General features: G+C 39.4%; 1 protein-coding gene and 1 pseudogene across 3 annotated transcripts in view; one reads left to right on the forward strand and one right to left on the reverse strand.

The window, feature by feature from the left end:
• FOCAD (focadhesin) overlaps positions 1 to 21141 on the reverse strand; it is a 311664-nt gene that overhangs the window by 143619 nt on the left and 146904 nt on the right. For all 3 annotated transcript variants that reach the window (XM_088837878.1, XM_055428152.2, XM_055428155.2), the window contains 4 exons: positions 20217 to 20321; positions 19704 to 19805; positions 19049 to 19179; positions 16395 to 16521 (listed from right to left, as the gene is read on the reverse strand). In XM_088837878.1, coding sequence (XP_088694004.1) covers positions 16395 to 16521; positions 19049 to 19179; positions 19704 to 19805; positions 20217 to 20321 — 465 coding nt within the window. The remainder of the gene's footprint in view (positions 1 to 16394; positions 16522 to 19048; positions 19180 to 19703; positions 19806 to 20216; positions 20322 to 21141) is intronic.
• Positions 4039 to 5402, forward strand: LOC129557548 (BTB/POZ domain-containing protein KCTD20 pseudogene; annotated as a pseudogene).

The following is a 21141-nucleotide window of genomic DNA, read 5'->3' on the forward strand; positions in this document are numbered from 1 at the left end:
TCTATGCAAAGCCTAAATAATTTGAAATCTTATGCATTAATGTATCATAAAGGAAATAGAGGAGTACGAGGGAAAGAGTTCAAACTTAATGCTCGCAAAAAGACTTATCCATTTAATATCAGAATGGGACAAGGGCAATAAACACAAACATGACCAGCAAAAGCACAGGGTGACAGTATATGAATTATACCTCAATAAAGCTGTGTTTTTTTAAAAGTGATTAACGTATTGTCTCTGAATTCAGGTAGACCTGGGTTTGAATCCTGGCTCTACAACTTTTAGCTGGATGACTCTGGGCAATTATTTAACCTCTGTTAGCCTCCCAGAAGAAAACAGTACCTTATCACATAAAGAGCTTTATTCCATAAGATTAAGTCACATAATAAATATAACAATTATAGTATACAGTGCTTACTACATAGAAAGCACTCAGGAAATCAATAGATGCTTACTATTATTATTATTAAAATATCTCTAATAGTTTTCCAGCTGAAAGCACTCTACTAATTTCATATAAAAACAAAGGAAATGTCATCTGTGGACAAAATAGCTAAGTGGAACATATGTGTCTTTACTTGATATTTTGCATGGCTTCATAAAAATCTCTCTTTACAGTAAAAGGCCCAGGAAAGAGTTCCTGATTTCCCAGTATCTTTTATTTATCCTTTGCTTATAAGGATACTTATCCAGTATCCAGTATCCTTTGCTTCTTAGAAGCAAGAAGACAAAATTGTTTTACCAATCATTCCTATAGGAATGAAACATAACACAGCTGACCAGGGAAGTTAAAAGCAACAGAGTAGTAAATATGCAAAGGACCTGAATAGACACTACTCCAAAAAGATACACAAGTGGCCAATACACACGTGAAAATATGCTCAATATCACTAGTCATCAGGGAAATGCAAATAAAAGCCACACGTGATTACACTCTGTACTCACTAGGAAGGCTACAGTAAAAACAAAAAAGCAGATAAGCATTGCTGAAATGGGGAGAAATTAGAACCTCCACACTCTGCTGGTGTGAACATAAAATGGCACAGCCACTTTGGAAAACAGTTCTGGAAGTTCCTTAAATAGTAAACACAGAGTAACCATATAATCTAGCAACTTTATTCCTAGGTATCAGTTCAGTTCAGTCGCTCAGTCGTGTCCGACTCTCCGCGACCCCATGAATCACAGCACGCCAGGCCTCCCTGTCCATCACCAACTCCCGGAGTTCACTCAAACTCATGTCCATAGAGTTGGTGATGCCATCCAGCCATCTCATTCTCTGTCGTCCCCGTCTCCTCCCGCCCCCAACCTTTCCCAGCATCAGAGTCTTTTCCAGTGAGTCAACTCGTCGCATGAGGTGGCCAACATATTGCAGTTTCAGCTTTAGCATCAGTCCTTCCAATGAACACAAAGGATTGATCTCCTTTAGAATGGACTGGTTGGATCAGGTATATATCCCTCAAAAATGAAAACATATGTCCATGCAATAACATGTTCACAATATTCACAGCAGCAATATTCATAATAATCAGCAAAAATCCAAATGTCCACTAAATGATGAATGGATGACTAAAACATAAGATAGTTGTATCAAATATTATTGGACCATAAAAAGAAGTGGAGCATTGGTACATACTTTAATGGTGATGAACTTTATAAATATGTGAAGTGAAAGAAGCCAGTTACAAAAGACAATATATTGTCTTCATTCAGATGGAATCCATCCTTTCAATCTCTCACTGGAGACCATGATAAATGATTAAGCAGCAATAATTACAGTTTAATCTGACCCTATCAAGGACAAATGAGTCTCATAATGACTTTCAAAACTGAAGAGTCCATTGTCAACCTTTGGAAAAAGAGTTAACTCATTATACAAAGGCAAGGATGAGAAAGCCTGTGCGCTTAGTTGCTCAGTGGTGTCTGACTCTTTGCAATCTTGTGGACTATAGCTTTCCAGGCTCCTCTGTCTATGGATATTCTCCAGGCCAGAATACTAGAGAGGGTAGCCTTTCCCTTCTCCAGGGGATATTCCCAACCCAGGGATCAAACCCAGGTCTCCTGCATTGCAGGTGGATTCTTTACCAGCTGAGCCACAAGGGAAGCCCAAGAATACTGGAGTGGGTAGCCTATCCCTTCTCCAGCGGGTCTTCCCGATCCAAGAATTGAACTGGGGTCTCCTGCATTGCAGGTGGATTATTTACCAACTGAGCTATCAGGGAAGCCCTCTTTAAATATAGGGTTATCCAATTTACTCTCTTCAAATTGTTTTTAAAAATTTCACAGTTTTAGGTTGTCTTTTCATATTCTTAATTATATTTGATAGCAAAGGATCCACAGAGAAATAGAGAAATCACTACCAAATGTTTCTGGGAAGAAGATCCATAACCATGCTGAATATTTTCATTCTTGAAACTCTTGGCAGCCATCAATGCTTCACACATGGTATCAATTAAAAGACAGAATAAATAGCTTCATAGAATGCATGTTGGCTTCTGTGGATAGCATGCTGGCAAAACACCAGAAGATTAGCCCAAAATTACTAAATGTGGCCTGGCAAGGGCCACCAGATTGAGTATATTTTACAACTTTAACACACGTCACAGAATATAACAGCAGCAGCACCACAAATAATGAACACACACATACACACAGCTTGGAAAGATTAAGCAAGAGAGAAAGATATATTATTACTACAAGGCCACCACAGGGGAATAGGTTATTTCTATCTCTTTAGGTGAACATAAGGTTATTCATTACCAAACATAAAAAAAAAAGAATATTCCATTACCAAAATTAACAGTGATGCAGTTTCAACAAATTTCATAACTGTCAGTTCAGTTCAGTTCAGTCGCTCAGTCGTGTCCGACTCTCCGTGACCCCATGAACCACAGCACGCCAGGCCTCCCTGTCCATCACCAACTCCCGGAGTACACTCAAACTCATGTCCACAGAGTCGGTGATGCCATCCAGCCATCTCATTCTCCGTCGTCCCCTTCTCCTCCCGCCCCCAACCTTTCCCAGCATCAGAGTCTTTTCCAGTGAGTCAACTCGTCGCATGAGGTGGCCAAAGTATTGCAGCTTCAGCTTTAGCATCAGTCCCTCCAATGAACATCCAGGATTGATCTCCTTTAGAATGGACTGGTTGGATCTCCTTGCAGTATAAGGGACTCTCAAGAGTCTTCTCCAACACCACAGTTCAAAAGCATCGATTCTTCGGCGATCAGCCTTCTTCACAGTCCAACTCTCACATCCATACATGACCACGGGAAAAACTATTGCCTTGACTAGACGGACCTTGGTTGGCAAAGTAATGTCTCTGCTTTTTAATATACTATCAAGGTTGGTCATAACTTTCCTTCCAAGGAGCAAGCGTCTTTTAATTCATAACTGTACACGTTTGTAATATCTATAATGAAAATATGGTAAATAACACTTATTCACAACTAGTAAGCGTCAATAAAATAGTGGGTTCTTGCCCTAGACAAGAGAGATGAAAATGAAGGGATAAAAAATAAGCATCAGTCATGTCCGACTCTTTGCAACTCCATGGACTAACAGTGCATGGAATTCTCCAGGCCAGAATACTGGAATGGGTAGCCCTTCCCTTCTCCAGAGGATCTTCCCAACCCAGGGATCAAACCCAGGTCTTCCCCATTGCAGGTAGATTCTTTACCAGCTGAGCTACCAGGGAAGCCCTATAATAAAATGAAGTGAACTGATTAATGGTATTGCTTTTTGACTTATGAATGCCCATCTTATTATAAAAAGGACTTAATGAGGTTAGTATACATTTGTTAGAAGGACAACATATTAAATTCTTCTCTCATTTGAAACATCTCAGTTGAAATTTCTTTGCAGTGAATATGGGATTTGGATTTTACAGCATTAAAAAAAGAGAGGGGTAGCCGCGTGGCCGCGCGGGCCGGGGCAGGGCGTTCGGGGCGCGCGCCGCTGCGGCACCGGTCCCCGCGGCGGCTGCTGGCGTTGCGGTGAGCGCGCGTGCCTCCCGGGCGCATTCGGGGCCCCGAACAGCAGGGGGGGTGGGGGGAGCGTCAGATCTGTTCTGAGGACCAAGATCCTTTTGGGGGATGGTTACAGAAATGAGCCATGGATTTCTCTGTGATCAAGCAGACAGTTCAGGATACACAGCCCAAGGATGAATGTTCACCGCGGCACTGAGAGCGACAGGTTATTGCGGCAGGAGGCAGCTGCCTGATGGATGAAGCTTCAGCTGCAGCGCAAGAAAAAGAAGCAAACAGTCCAGCTTCTTCTGGTCTTCAAAATCTTACTTATCCTCTAAGTCCCAGGAATGATGACCTTCCACTTGACTCTGCCTGTCAGCCAGCAGATCTTCCGTTCCCTCACATGATGTCACTTCCCGAAGATGTCAAAGGCTCTTGCTTCCAGAGTGGGAATAAACGGAACCATGAACCCTTAATTGCTCCAGAGCGATTTGGAAACAGCGCTGTGGGCTTTGGCTGTAACGTTCACTCTCAGGCGCCAGAGAAAGTGACACTTCTTGTAGACGGCACACGTTTTGTTGTCAACCCACAAATTTTCACTGCTCATCCGGATACCATGTTGGGCAGGATGTTTGGACCAGGAAGAGAGTACTTCACGCATCCCAACGAGAAGGGCGAGTATGAGATTGCAGAAGGAATCAGTGCAACTGTGTTCCGAACGGTGCTGGATTATTACAAAACTGGCATCAATTGTCCTGATGGCATCTCTATACCAGACCTTAGAGATACGTGTGATTATCTCTGCATTAACTTTGACTTCAACACTATCCGATGTCAAGATCTGAGTGCTTTACTGCATGAACTAATGATGGTGCTCACAAGCAGTTTGATCACTACCTCTAAGAGCTGATCCTGCCCATCATGGTGGGCTGTGCCAAGAAAGGGGAGCAAGAATGCCACACTGTCGTGCTGACGGATGAGGATTCTGTGGACTGGGACGAAGACCACCCCCCACCCATGGGAGAGGAATATTCTCAAATTCTTTATAGCTCTAAGCTCTACAGATTTTTCAAATACATTGCGAATCGGGATGTTGCTAAAACAGTGTTAAATGAACGGGGCCGGAAAAACATTCGCATTGGAATTGAAGGTTATCCTACCTGTAAAGAAAAAATTAAGAGGAGACCTGGCGGCCGGTCTGAAGTAATCTATAATTATGTGCAGCGCCCCTTTATCCAGGTGTCATGGGAATAAGAAGAAGGAAAGAGTCGCCATGTGGATTTCCAATGTGTTAGAAGCAAATCCCTCACAAATCTAGTAGCTGCTGGAGAAGATGTCTTGGAGGACCAAGAAATGTTAATGCATCATCCACCCCAGGTGGATGAACTTGACCGGCTGAATGCCCCACTTTCTCAGATGGCTTCGAATGACTTTCAGGATTAGGGTCAGCTGTGGGTCTGTCCTTCTGCAGGCCTTGTCTCTGTGGGATGCCCAGCCAGTCCTCCCCTGGTTTGTCTCACTGGATAGGAGACATGCTTCTCCCCGTCCTTTCCTCTCCTCCCATAATTAATCTGTATCCTTTTCAGTAAGCCTGTGCCTCCAGCAGGGGATGAAAAAGCACTCACTGGTAATTAAACTACCAGCTTTTCAGCAGCCCTGGAAACTTGAAAATTTGGGGTCTGGTGCTGTTCACCAAGTCTGCATAACTGCGGAAGCAGTAAAGGAAGTCAGGACTCCTGTTGCCTCATATTCGGCAAAGCAGTTCTCATCCTTCACACTCTGTTCTTGGTTGTTTTTTGTGTTATACCAGGCAAATTACTTAGCAGCAAAGGGACCAAACTTAAAAGGAGACAATCTATACCTTCTACAAGCAAACACTGATGGGATGCCCATTAGAGGTTAGTGAAGGTACCATCCTGGTGGCATCTGTGCCCGGGCTGCATCTGGGAAGAAATAGGCTCTTATTCAAAATGTCCAAAAGGAAATTCTTAAGAGCTTCAATTTAGTTTTGTTTTTCATTATTGCAGTGAACAATCTAAAACCTCACGGATTCTTTGACAGGAAGGATAATGCATAACAGCGTTTACGAAACCTTCTTAGCTGCAAGGTTTTGGAGCCTAAACAGATTATTATTCATTTGGAATGAAATTCACAACCCAAGTTGAAGAAGCTCTCCAGATCAGGCCACTTTGATTCTCCTGGCTCGGAATCTGGTGTGAAGCTGTAGTCTTCACCCTAGGCTAGCATGTTGCTATGGGTGTGTCTGGGAGACCTCATATGTGGCGTAACAGGCTTTTAAGATGTGAGCAGTAAGTTTCCAAAAGTGCTCAGTTTCTCAGTAGAAAGACCAGTAAGAGCTCGGGAAGAAGGGTTGGGGGTGAATCTGAGTGGGGAAACATCACCTGGTTAGGCTTTGTCCTAGGATTTGTGTAGGATTTTTTTGTTGTATGTTCATTTCATACTTTGGAATATTTTAGGTATCAGGGTATTTTGATTTTTTAAATAGCCTGTCAGTTGCTCACACACTAGGTAAGAAAACCATACTAATGTCAACCCCAGAGGAAAAAAGGACAGAAGGGAATCCAGCTTAGTGATCTGATTGCTGTTGGCTCTGTGTTAACAGCGCGTGATCACTCCTGTCTGTACTGATGTCCCTGTGGCTGTGAGCAGCAGAGCTCGATTCAGAGTTTACAGCCAGACGTGTCTTGAGACTTTCTCCCATTTTGTGGTAGAGGTTGGCCTTCCAGTCACTAAGCCTGAGCATTTAAGAAGGGACACAGTTTCCTTCAAGTTCTTTAAGAACAGGCCTGGTTTTCTTAAATTCCATATGATAGTATGTCTTATATTTCCATAAGATACTGCAGGGAAGCTACTCAGTGCCATTTTATGACTGCCCTAGTCACAGTCCTCCAAAGGTAAAGTCAAGAGTGTGCTGACAGCTACTCTTTCCAGGCTTGATGAACAAGAGTGTTCTTAAGGCATGTGTTCTGTGCATGTGACCAGGGCCAGTGTCACAAGGCACATCAATGCTCTGTTCTTATTCAGAAAATTAGTAGCAAGGGGTTAAACTGAGCCAACCCCCAGCTACAGAGTTACTCTGATGAACACTGGCATCCATTTGTATGGCTGATGAGGGTTAGTGTTATTTTGTAGCCCAGAGGGTAGTTTTAATTCTGTGAAAAGAACTGGCTCATATTTGAGGTCAGGATTGGCTTTGATCTTACTGGTACTACATTTACACCCATGAGTAGTTGAGCAGCCCAAATTGTTTAGTGGTGCTTCCTTTACACTTTTCAGTTGACTTCCATGCCATCACAAAGGAAACTGGAGTTAAACTTTTGTGTAGTCTGTAGTGAGTATGTGTAATTTGTTTTATAGCTCATATATTAACATTTAGGGGTAAACATGTCTTAGCTAACACAATTAGTCCTTGCTTAGGTAAAAAGCTAGGTATGAAAGTATGGCTTGTACTTAACACCCTGTTCTGTGTAAATAATTTAATTTCCTCAGGCTTTCAAAAACTAGGTCTTTTTTTCCCCCAGAATTGGGTTGACAGGCTTTTGGACCCAGCGCCTCGGGTCTGAGTTGTCACCAGGTGGTGGCGGCTGGGGGCAGGCGGCCTGCGGGCTCCCTCTGGTGGAGAGGCGGGTCTTCGGCGGCCCCTCCCCTCTGGCCTGGAGTGAAGCATCACTCTGATTTGGTGGCTCCTCTCAGCCACAGCTGCTGTCCCCAGGGCCAGGACATTCCGCAGTGGCAGGACCTCACAGCTCTCGCAGGGCTAAGAGCTGGGTTACAGTCACTCCCATCAGGAGTCAGCTACTGGCCAGCTGGGCAAGAGGTGTTTCTCATGAAAAAGGTAGCACTCAGGTTTGGTGTTTTTTTCCTAAGTGCCTAAATAAGAAAGCCAGGCTGTTTGTACAGAAACATTTTCCTAAGAAAATGGTTTTGTCCAGACTGTCTTATTCAGAGGAATCTGTGTCAGCAAGCAGATAAACCTGAATTGAGGTTTAGGATCTGAGTCTGTGTGTGCATCAGGTCGTGGATAGCTGGTTAGGAAACAGTTGCCATTAAGGAACTGGATGCAGGCATGGAGACAGTGTTAAAATGTGTCTGAGATGACTTAATGGTTTCTCCAAAGTGGAGGAAAGGTATTAAAAGAATGACAGAAAAAAGGGTAAGGATGCTAGAAAGTAGCTTAATTTATTGCACAATATGCACTAGCCAATGCTGTTTTGAACTGAATTCCGTGTGGTAACCTAACGTATGCAGGTCTGTGGAAACACTGTGGAGTAAGCCCAGGAAGGATGGTGTTCCAGCTGGTCCTCCTCTGAGGAAGCACAGCCAGAGTGTGATGGGAGCCTTTACTGAGTACAGTCAGTAGAAGGTTAAGAGTCAGTCTTGGCGATTTACTCAGGGCCACTTCTTGCCATCATTTTGAAATTGTTAAACTGGGCATAGTTCAGCAAGCAGACCTGAGGCCTTTGTGGGAGATGGAGCCACGGTTGTGCTCTGGTGGGATACCGTCTGCGGGAGAACATGACATTTCCTCTTTAAGGCAAAACGCTCATAGGTTTTGCCTCTTTCCTTTGTTTTTACGTTTAAAGTTGCACTTGTTCACCTACCAGTGTTTACGAAATCCTTATATTTGGGATGCTTTTTCTATAATAAAATATTATCATTTGTGTCAAAAAAAAAAAAAAGAGGGGGGTGGAGAAAGACAAACACAGTAAGAGAAGAAAGGTCTTTAACCAAGCCAAGGAAAGAAGTATTGAAGTACCAAATTAGACACCGGCTTTATTAAATAAAATACTTAGAACATGATGCCTCAATGCTATATTTAAAATGGATGACCGATAAGGACCTCCTGTATAGCACATGGAACTCTGCTCATTGTGATGTGGCAGCCCGGATGGAAGGAGAGTTTGGAAGAGAATGGATACATGTATGGGCTTCTCAGTGGCGCAGTGGTAAAGAATCTGGCTGTCTGTGCAGCAGACACAAGAAATGCAGGTTCAATTCCTGGGTCAGGAAGGTCCCCTGGAATAGGAAACGGTAACCCACTCCAGTATTCCTGCCTGGAAGATTCCACGGACAGAGGAGTCTGGTGGACTACACAGTTCATGGGGTCAAAAGAGTCAGACATGCCTACACACACACACATGTACATGGATACATGTATATGTATGGCTGAATCCCTTCACTGTTCACCTGGAACTTTCTCAGTATTGTGTGTTAATTGGCTATACCCCAATACAAAATAAAAGTTAAAAAATTAAACACGTTCTTGCCATTAAAAAGATGTTATTTGCTATATAATGAATGCTTGTACCTACCCCCCTCAATTCAAATGTTGACATCCTGATCCCCAAGGTGGTGGTATTAGGAAATGGGATCTTTGGAAGGAGATTAGGTCTTGAGGGTAAAGCCTTCATGCCAGGGATTAGTATGCCTATAAGGAGACTATAGAGAGCTACCTTGCCCTCTGGCAATGTGAAATTGCAGTGAGAAGACAGCTATGAATCAGGAAGTAGGCCCTCAGCAGACAGTGAAAGTGCCAGCGCCTTGATCATGGACTTTTTAGCCTCCAGAACTGTGAGAAATAAATAACTGATGTTAATAAACCATTCATTATGTTGTTATTATAGCAACCTGAATGGATTCAGATTGCCAAGAGTGTCTGATAGTGGGCTCAGAACCGACTATGAGTAGTGGTTTGGAATGGAGAAATAGATTTAGGGCTACAATGTAACAAACTCAAGAGGTCTCCTTTCAATACACAAAAAAGTACCAAAAGCTTTGGTAGGGAACTGATAGGATACCATTTATGAGCAGAAACTAAGTTACTATCATATTTTATATGAGTTTTAGGGGAAAGATGAAAAAACTACTTAGACTCTCCTTGAAGGTATTGCCTATAACCAGTTTTTTAGGAACAAGTCTGACATTTAAAGAGCACCTATGCGGGCAGATAGTACCCACATTACTAGATCTATTTTGTGTGTAATGCCATTTCACCCTCATTTGAGGAAACGAGGGTCAATGGGGTTAAGTAAATCAAAGGACACACAGCTAATGACATATATACTAGATAGACAATATGTCCGTCTAAAAACAAAGATGCTTGCTACCACTTCCGGCAACATTTATATTCTCAGTACTAACTACAGTTAACAATGATATCTTACAGAAGTGGAATGAGAAAAAGCACTTCTTATGGGTTAATAAGAACTTACAGACGACAGAGCTTTATAGAAAGGAAAGGAGGGGTGGAGAGCACAATGGAATGGCAGAAAAAATTATTTCCTATATTTAGTTTCAGAAAAAAGGTGATTTCTGTTTGGAAAAAATAATGACAAGGAAATACTCCCAAATGGTAGAACTACTTATTGTGAAAGTAATACAATTAATAAAGTGGTACTTTCCAATTCCAAATGACTGACTGAAGCAGCAAAAAACAAATTCTACCAGTTAAAAACAAGTAGATATGGTTATAGGTCAATATACATGAACCACAAATCAAAAACCTACAATAGATACCAAAAAAACTAGAAAGAAACACAAGAAAACTACTAAAGAAAATCAAACCATAAGGGAAGAAACAATCAGAAGAAGTGAGCAGAGAACTACAAAACCAACTGGAAAACAAGTAATAAAATGGCAGTAAGTACATGCCTATCAGTAATCATTTCAATTGTCGATAGACTAAATGGCCCAATCAAAAGACATAGGGTGGCTGAATGACTAAAAGAAAAAGACCTGTCTGTATGCTGCTCACAAGAGATTCACTTCAGAGAGACACACACAGAGTCACAGTAGAGGGAAGGAGAAAGACATCTCATACAATCAGAAATGACAAGAAAGTGGGTGGAGCAACACTCATTTCAGACAAAACAGAATTTTAAAACAAAGCCTTTAGCAAAAGACAAAGAAGGGCATTCATTATACAATGATAAAGGCATAAGTACAAGAAGATGTTACACTCCTTAATATATCTGTACCCAATACTAAGGGGCTTCCCTAGTGGCTCAGATGGTAAAGGGTCTGCCTGCAATGTGGGAAACCCAGGTTCCATCCCTGGTTTGTGAATATCCCCTGGAGAAGGAAATGCCAACTCACTCCAGTATTCTTGCCTAGAAAATCCAATGGATGGGGAGCATGGCAGGCAACAATTCATGGGGTCGCAAAGAATGGACATGACTGAGTGACTAATGCTAAATATATAAAGCAAATATTAACAGACATATAGGGAGAAATCAACAATAAAATGATAATAATAGGAAACTTTTACACTCCATATACATCAATGGATGTATATATGCATCTTCTAGACAAGAAAATCAATAAAGGAACCAGAGTTTTAAATGACACAATAAACCAGGTGGCCTTAAATAGATATCTTCAAGATGTTCCATCCCAGAGCAGAAAAATACACACTCTTTTCAAGTGCACATGGAACATTTTCCAGAAGAGATCAAATTCTAGGCCACAAATCACAAGTTTAAGAGGATATAAATTACGTCAAAACTTTTTTTCCGATCACAATACTATGAAACTTGAAATCAATTACAGAAAGAAAATTGAGAAAATAACAAATGCCTGGAGACTAAACAATATGATACCAAAAAACAAAAGGTCAGTGAACAAATCAAGGAGGAAACCTGAAAATACCCTGAGATAGCTGAAAATGGAAATACAATTTCCCAAAATCTATGAGATGCAGCAAAAGCAGTTCTAAAATGGAAGTTTACAGTGACACAGCCCTTCCTCAGAAAACAAGAAAAATCTCAAATAAACAACCCAACCTACCACCTAAATGAATTAGAAAAAGAAGAACAAAGCCCAAAGTCACCAGGAGGAAGGTAAGAATAAAGAACAGAGAGGAAATAAATAAATTAGGGGCATAAAAACAAAACAAAAAGATCAATGAAACCAAGAGCTGATTTTTTTAAAAGATTAGCAAAACTCATAAACTATAGCCAGGTTCATCAAAAGGAAAGGAGAGAAGACAAAAAAAAAAAAAAAAGAAGAAGAAGAAAAAAGAAGTAACAATTGATACCACAGAGTTACAAAAAATCATAAGACAATACTACAAATAGTTATATGTCAACAAATCAAACAATCTAGAAGAAATGAACAAATATCTAGAAACATGCAAACTGTTAAGACTGAGTCAGGAAGAAACAATCTGAACAAGTTGATTGCTACTGGTGAAAATGAATTCATAATAAAAAAAAAAATTCCCAGCAAAGTCCAGCATCAGAGGACTTCACAGGAGAATATTACCCAAAACATAAAAAAGTGCTAATACATATCCTTCTCAAACTATTCAAAAAAACTGAAGAGAATGAACACTCACAAATTTATTCTACCAGACTAACATTATCCTTATACCAAAGCTAGACAAAGACACTACAATAAAGAAAGTTTCAGGCCAATAACTTTGATGAATATAGATACAAAAACCCTTAAAAAATTATTAGCAATTGCATCCAATGATATATAATAAGAATCATACACCATGATCAAGCAGGATTAATTCCAGGAATGCGAGGATAATTCAACGTTGGCAAATCAATGTGGAACACCACAATACGAAAAAACTAAAAATCACATGATCATCTCTATGAGTGATAGTCGCTCAGTCGTGTCCAACTCTTTGCAACCCCATGGACTGGAGCCCACTAGGCTCCTCTATCCATGGAATTTTCCAGGTAAGAAGACCGGGGTGGGTTGCCATTTCCTTCTCCAATCATCTCTATATATGTAGAAAAAGTATTTCACAAAATTCAATATCCATTCATGATAGAAAATCAGTTCATGATAGAAAAATCTCAAAGTCGGTGTAAAAGAAATATATCATAACATAATAAAGATCAGTTATTACAAACCTACATCACACTCAATTGTAAAATGGTGAAAAACTGAAAGACTTTCCACTAAATTAACAGATGAATGGAAAAAGATGTGGGGTGTGTGTGTATTCCAAATATACATAATGGAATATTCAGTTCAGTTCAGTCATGCAGTTCTGTCCGACTCTTTGTGACTCCATGGACTGCAGCACGCCAGGCCTCCCTGTCCATCACCAAATCCGGAGTTTCCTCAAACTCATGTCCATTGAGTCAGTGATGCCCTCCAACCATCTCATCCTCTGTCATCCCCTTCTCCTCCTGCATTCAATCTTTCCCAGCATCAGGGTCTTTTCAAATGAGTCAGCTCTTCACATCAGGTGTCCAAAGTATTGGAGTTTCAGCTTCAACATCAGTCCTTCCAATGAATATTCAGGACTGATTTCCTTTAGGATGGACTGGTTGAATCTTCTTGCAATTCAAGGGACTCCTCAAGAGTCTTCTCCAACAACACAGTTGAAAAGCATCAATTCTTCTGCGCTCAGCTTTCATTATAGTCCAACTCTGAAATCCATACACGACTATTGGATAAACCATAGCCTTGACTAGACGGACATTTGTTGCTTTCTAATATGCTGTCTAGGTTGGTCATAACTTGTCTCCCAAGAAGTAAGCATCTTTTAATTTCATGACTGCAACGACCATCTGCAGTGATGTTGGAGCCCCAAAAAATAAGGTCTGCCACTGTTTCCACTGGTTCTCCCTCCATTTGCCATGAAGTGATGGGACCAAATGCCATGATCTTTGTTTTCTGAATGCTGAGCTTCAAGCCAAGCTTTTCACTCTCTTCTTTCACTTTCATCAAGAGGCTCTTTAGTTCTTCTTCACTTTCTGCCATAAGGGTGGTGTTATCTACATATCTGAGGTTATTGATATTTCTCCCGGCAATCTTGACTCCAACTTGTATTTCTTCCAGCCCAGCATTTCTCATGATGTACTCTGCATATAAGTTAAATAAGCAGGGTGACAATATACAACCTTGATGTACTCCTTTTCCTATTTGGAACCAGTCTGTTGTTCCAAGTCCATTTCTAACTGTTGCTTCCTGACCTGCATACGGATTTCTCAGGAGGCAGGTCACCTGGTCTGGTATTCCCAACTCTTTCAGAATTTTCCACAGTTTATTGTGATCCACACAGTCAAAGACTTTGGCATAGTCAATAAAGCAGAAATATATAATTTTCTGGAACTCCCTTGCCTTTTCGATGATCCAACGGATGTTGGCAATTTGATCTCTGGTTCCTCTGCCTCTTCTAAATCCAGCTTGAACATCTGGAAGTTCACGGTTCACATATTGCTGAAGCCTGGCTTGGAGAATTTTGAGCATTACTTTACTGGCGTGTGAGATGAGTGCAATTGTGCAGTAGTTTGAGCATTCTTTGGCATTGCCTTTCTTAGGGACCTTTTCCAGTCCTGTGGCCACTGCTGAGTTTTCCAAATTTGCTGGCATATTGAGTGCAGCACTTTCACAGCATCATCTTTTAAGATCTGAAATAGGTCAACAGGAATTCCATCACCTCCACTAGCTTTGTTCGTAGTGATGCTTCCTAAGGCCCACTTGACTTCACATTCCAGGATGTCTGGCTCTAGGTGAGTGATCACACTATCGTAATTATCTGGGTCATGAAGATCTTTTTTGTACAGTTCTTCTGTGTATTCTTGTCACCTCTTCTTAATATCTTCTGTTAGGTACTTACCATTTCTGCCCTTTATTAAGCCCATCTTTGCATGAAATGTTCCCTTGGTATCACTAATTTTCTTAATGAGATCTCTTGTCTTTCCTATTCTATTGTTTTCCTCTATTTCTTTGCTTGATCTCTGAGGAAGGCTTTCTTATCTCTCCTTGCTATACAGTGGAACTCGACATTCAAATGGGAATATCTTTCCTTTTCTCCTTTGCTTTTCGCTTCTCTTCTCTTCACAGGTATTTGTAAGGCCTCCTCAGACAGACATTTTGCTTTTTTGCATTTCTTTTTCTTGGGGATGGTCTTGCTCCCTGTCTCCTGTACAATGTCACGAACCTCCATCCATAGTTCATCAGGCACACTGTCTATCAGATCTAGTCCCTTAAATCTATTTCTCACTTCCACTGTATAATCATTAGGGATTTGATTTAGGTCATACTTGAATGGCCTCCTGATGCGAAGAGCTGACTCATTTGAAAAGACTGATGCTGGGAAAGATTGAGGGCAGGAGGAGAAGGGGAAGACGGAGGATGAGATGGTTAGATGGCATCACTGATTCAATGGACATGGGTTTGGGTGGGCTCCGGGAGTTGGTGACAGACAGGGAGGCCTGGCGTGCTGCAGTTCATGGGGTCACAAAGAGTCAGACACGACTGAGTGACTGGACTGAACTGAACTGAATGATCTAGTGGTTTTCGCTACTTTCTTCAATTTAAGTCTGAATTTGGCAATAAGGAGTTCATGATCTGAGCCACAGTCAGCTATTACTCAGCCATAAAAGAGAATGAAATTCTGTAATCTGCAACAATGTGTATGAATTTAGAGATTGTTATGCCTAGTAAAATAAGTCAGACACAGAAAGATAAATACACTATGTTATCACTTATATGTGGAAACTAAAAGATAAAACAAACAAATGTATATAACAAATCAGAAACGGACTTGCAGATACAGAGAACAAATAAGTGATTCTCAGTGGGGAGAAGGAGGGGGTTGAGGGAAGGTAAGGGGATGGGATTAAGAGATACAAAATACTACACATAAAATAAATAAGCAACAAGAATATTATTGTATAGCACAGGGAACTTCAGCCATTATTTTTTAATAACTTAAAGGGAATATAATCTATACAAGTATTGAATTGCTATGCTGTACACCTGAAACTAATATATTACAAATTAACTTCCATTAAAAATAATAATAAAGCTACTTACAAGACTGTATAAAAATATTAAAAAATTTTGTGTGGTCAGTGAATGACCTTTGATGTAATTACTACATTTCTCCAAAACATCAAAGATTCCCTTTGCTGTGCTGTACTTTTGGAAGCAGTCTGAAGTTCAGAAGATGATTTAGAGGCTCAGTTCTAACATTAATCCATCCTACCCAATGTGATCACCAGGAAAGGAAGAATCTTTTGCCAATCTTCAAGCCAACAAAAGTTTTTGCTATCTATTAAACTGAGATACCACATCAATTTCCTTACCTCCTCTGCTTCTAAAGCTCTCTAATCATAAACCGAGAAGCAAATATACTCAAGATTTCTTCAATAAGCATTATTCTTCATTTTATATTATCAAGAATAAATAACAATGAAGAAAAACCTAAAGCATGGTTTTCTTTACCCTCTAGAGAAGGTCTACATGTTTCAAGACTCCCCTTTACAGAGAATTTGTAGACAATCTTGCTTCACTCTACTGAACAAAGAAAGATCTCTGGATATAAACAGTCTGACTTTCAGTTACTAGAATTTGTCTTACATCCTTTTAAGCACAATGCCTTGTAAATTATTTTCTTCCAAATTATACAAAACAATTTAAAAACAATTCAAAAAAGCCCACCTCAGCCTGGCAGAGTGCATGAAGACCTTGTAACACCAAGGCTGCTGGAGTAGCTTGGTCAGGCTTAGTGCACTCATTCAACACCTGGGAAATAGCTGCCAACATGTCTGCACCATGCTGATACGGCCTGTAAGAAATGACATTTAGACACAAGATTAAAGTCAAAGAGCTATATTACTACTCCAAGGTCTCTTGCCTGAATAAAAAACATTAATGCTTTCCTTTACCCTCATGCCTGTTAAACATGGACCCTCACGGATGAGGGAGCCTGGTGGGCTGCCGTCTATGGGGTCGCACAGAGTCGGACACGACTGAAGCAGCAGCAACAAATAAAACCATATGCTTTTTTTCCAAAGATTTGCAACTTCATCATTTCTGCTATAACTTCAGGCTCACTTTTCATATTATTACCCAAAAAAGAAGACACTTATTAACAAATTTTATTCTCCCTGAATCACAAAGCCTGTGTTCTGTGTCTTCACCGCAGGGGCAGGAGTTTGATCCCTGACGGGAACTAGTGTCCCTCATGCTGAGCGGCACAGCCAAGAAAAAGAAGAATGTGAAGGAAAAAACCTATTGTCTGAATCAACAAAAACTCAAATCTATAGTAGTAGTGAAAAGAAATGACTTACCTTATTGAGATCATCAGTAAAGCCAGGGTTATGAGATCAGAAGATGACTGGTTATAGCAGGGTTACAAACTTAGATGGTTACGCCTATCATCATGATGATATTGTAAGATGATAAAGTTCATAATAATAATATGCACGATAACTGACCGAGCACTTATCTCATGTCAGGAACTGTGCCAGATTCACTGACTCTTCCTCCTCTCATTCCTCTATAGAACATATATTGCACTATCTCTAGGATGCTTTTAACTTCATAAAGAAACACTCAGGTCTGCATTCCTTATAACCCCTCAGTGATATATTTCTCTCTGCTTAACAAAATATCAATTAAAAAACTGCCTGACTGAATTCTATGAAATCCACCAACGGAAATCACTTAGCAAAAATGGAAAATTTTGATAGGATCTTGAGGTGGTAACTGACAGGTGCACTAAATAAGTTTGGACAGACTGATCTGGTCTGATATTTAAACTCTCCTGAGCCTCAGCTTCGGAGAAGGCAATGGCAAGCCACTCCAGTACTCTTGCCTAGAAAATCCCATGGATGGAGGAGCCTGGTAGGCTGCAGTCCGTGGGGTCGCTAAGGGTCAGACACGACTGAGCGACTTCACTTTCACTTTTCACTTTCACACATTGGAGAAGGAAATAGCAACCCACTGCAGTGTTCTTGCCAGGAAAATCCCAAGGACGGGGGAGCCTGGTGGGCTTCCGTCTATGGGGTCACACAGAGTCGGACATGACTGAAGTGACTTAGCAGCAGCAGCAGAGCCTCAGCTTTAAGTATGTAAAATTAAAACGTTGGCTTTCATCTCTTAATTTTTTCCATGCCAATACCTCAAGAGAATCTAAACTCTGAGGTCTTGGGATACATGTGTATAACTTTTAGACCAAGTGATTTTTTGTGTTACCAAAAGGTTGGAGCTTAGAAAAGAGGCAAAACTGCTAAGGCTTAAATACAGTCTAATCTGAGATTTTACCTAACACAGGAATCATCTGTATTATCAGCATCCAGGCCAACTCATTCATTGTAAAGCTTCAGGAAGTACCATTCACAGTGTCATCACTGACAAAAGTGAGGATGATGCTCTAAGAATTCTACAGTGCAGTGGCTCAATCAACATGAAACTGCAAGATTACAACCTATTTCAAACGTATTAAATCTATTTCGTTAAAGATTTTGACCTAATTCAAGAAAATAGAAATCTGATGAGGTGGAGCTCTGCTTAGTGTTATTTCAGTCTTAGGAACTCCTGCCTAGCTATTAACCCATAACCTAGAAGAGCAGCAGCATCTCCCTAATATCTTCAAGTCTTTCTAAACCCCAGAACATATACAAGAATTCAAGAAGTCATTTCTCTCCCTGTAATATTTTCTAACAATTAATTCCATTCAATGAGTCACAAATAAGGCCTTCTCTATTTAAACATCTTATAAAAATCAAGCATAGGTTTTTAAGGAATCTCTATACTGTTCTCCACAGTGGCCGTGTCAATTTACATATCTAGCCATAGTGCAAGAATATTCCCTTTTCTCCATATCCTCTCCAGCATTTATTATTCATAGATCAAAAAAAAAAAAATCAAGCATCACATAAGGAGACTATAAGAAAGAACAATTTGACCTATAACCCACTGCTTAGGTTTCACGAATTGATATATAGAAAAATACAAAATATAACATCTCATGTTTTATTACAACATTAAATTATTATCCAGAAAAGGATATAAGTATCTGCTAAACCTAGATATAAGACTAGACCTGAAAAGACATGCCTGATACTCAAAGTAATTGTCTGATGTTACTAAATTTTATAATCAGACAACTTATGCTTAATATTCATTTATTCTTACTCAAACATCCTCTGCCTATCTTTCCAAGTGTCTTGCTGGCAATAAAAAGATTAAATACAAATATATATATCATGTAAAATAAATGCAAAAATATATCATACATTTATATATATATATATAAATGCAAAAATATGTATCATGATATACATTCCCAAGGGTCAAGCGTGTCTTACCTTTGCTTACATATATCTCTGATTGATGCTGCTTTAGCAATTAGTTTCTCCCATTGGACTTCCTTGCCCACAGACAGAGAGGGCACATCGGACATGGCCATGAAACGCTGCAGTTCAGGATAGACACGATCCTAAGAAGGCAGTTTCACAAAAAAGGTAATTTTACAACTGGAGTTGAATAATCATTATCTCCTTCTATGAAACATTTTCACCTCTAAATCTTACATTTGCATTGCAAATTATAATGTATTTCTTCTAATCAGCAAAGAAGAATGCTGTTATGATTGCTAGAGATTTTCTTGCAGATCTATGTACTGTTCATTTCATAAAACTAGGAAAAAAGTGGCAAAATCTCACTTTAATTACAAAGGCTCTAATCACTTAAATTTCTATTACTTTTTCGCAAAAATGGAAAAACAGATTACAAAATTAAGGAAACAAGATGATTTTCTATTCTCAATTTCTCTCTGAGAGTCAATCACAACTGACAGCTTCACAGATCAAAAGTACAACACTAAATTAAAATTTCTCAATGCAATCATTTATGCCACTCAATATCACTATATCAAAGCACTGTCATGCATAATGACAAAATTTGTTTTCTTCAGTGAAAGGGACATGGTTAATATCCACATAAATGTGTATCTGAGCTTACCTGTTTCTCCCACAAAGATGTCAACAAGCGCAAGGTGACAGCTTTCAGTTGTGGAGTGGTTCCAAGAAGTTGAATTACTCGTAGAATCTGTCCTATGCACACCTACAAAACATTGAAAAAACTTTGGTTTCATAAATGCAAATGTGGATAAAATCCCAATGGTAACAAAAAAACTTAAAAACCTCTTATTATAAAATAAAGACTGAAACGGAAGCTTACTACAGTATTACCTATGTTCTCAGAGGTCAGAGATACCTTTGGGAGGAGCTAGCTAGCAATTCTGGGTGCATAAAGATCCTATGTCAGACAATATAGCCAGTGGGAAAACATGATGAAACTAATTTTAGAAACTAATTCTTAAATATTTTAATGAATATTTTTGGCCCAACAAAGGAAGTAGTGATCACAGCAAAATTAAAGGGTCAAAATTTCGCGTGATAAGAAACAAAATTCAATGTATTCTTCATGCATCACTTTCTTTCTGCTCCCAAGTAAATTGGTTAATATACAAACCTTGTGAACACCAAGTGCAGGTAGAGTATACAAGATATCATTGTATAACACAGGTGCCAGTGGTCTTCCTAATTTGAACATCAAAACTGGAATCAGATTCGGTACCTAAAATGAATTTAAAGAACATAAAAATTATGCCTTTTAAAAGAAATCAATCTATAAAGCAATCATTATTTCATTTTTCTCCAAAGGAATACTATGAATATATAATATAATAATGTATATTATAATACAATATAATATATGAATATAATTAAAAGACAAAAAATGCCAGTTAGCCATTTGTTGTTAAATTTACAGCATCACTAATATCCTATTTATTTTTAAATTACCTGTTAGCTCATGTTCTATCCATTTATACATGTTTAAATACTCTTAGGGTTTTTGGTGCTAAAATCACAGCATTAATTCTCTGTAATAAAAAATAGTTATGATCTATCCTGCCCTAAAGAAGCTTTACAAATTCTTAAAAAAAAAAAAAAGAAGCTTACAATTCTAATGAGCAATATAATGAAATATTCAGTGATATTATTCCAAAACAAAATAATTAAAATCAATTGAACTTTATGGGAATGAATACACAAAAATTTCCTTGCAGGTTCATATTTCAATCCCTATGTATATCACAATAAAATAAGAAAAGCAAATCATTTTTTGATTGGATGGCTTTTATTATTAAGATGGCAATATTTCCCAAATACATCTACAGATTCAATACAAACCCTATCAAAATTCCAGCTAGCCTCTTCACCAAAATTGAGAAATTAATCCTAAAATTCATATGAAAACAAGTGATCCTGAAGAACCGAAACAATCTTGAAAAAGGAATGAAGTTTGAATATTCAACTTTCTCAAATACAAAATGTCCTACAAAGTTACAGCAATCAAAATATTGTGGTACTGGAATGAGAATGTAAATATAGAT

This window comes from Moschus berezovskii, chromosome 7, assembly GCF_049115385.1.
Source record: "Moschus berezovskii isolate FMDL1 chromosome 7, NW_MosBer_1.0, whole genome shotgun sequence".
Taxonomy (NCBI): Eukaryota; Metazoa; Chordata; class Mammalia; order Artiodactyla; family Moschidae; genus Moschus; species Moschus berezovskii.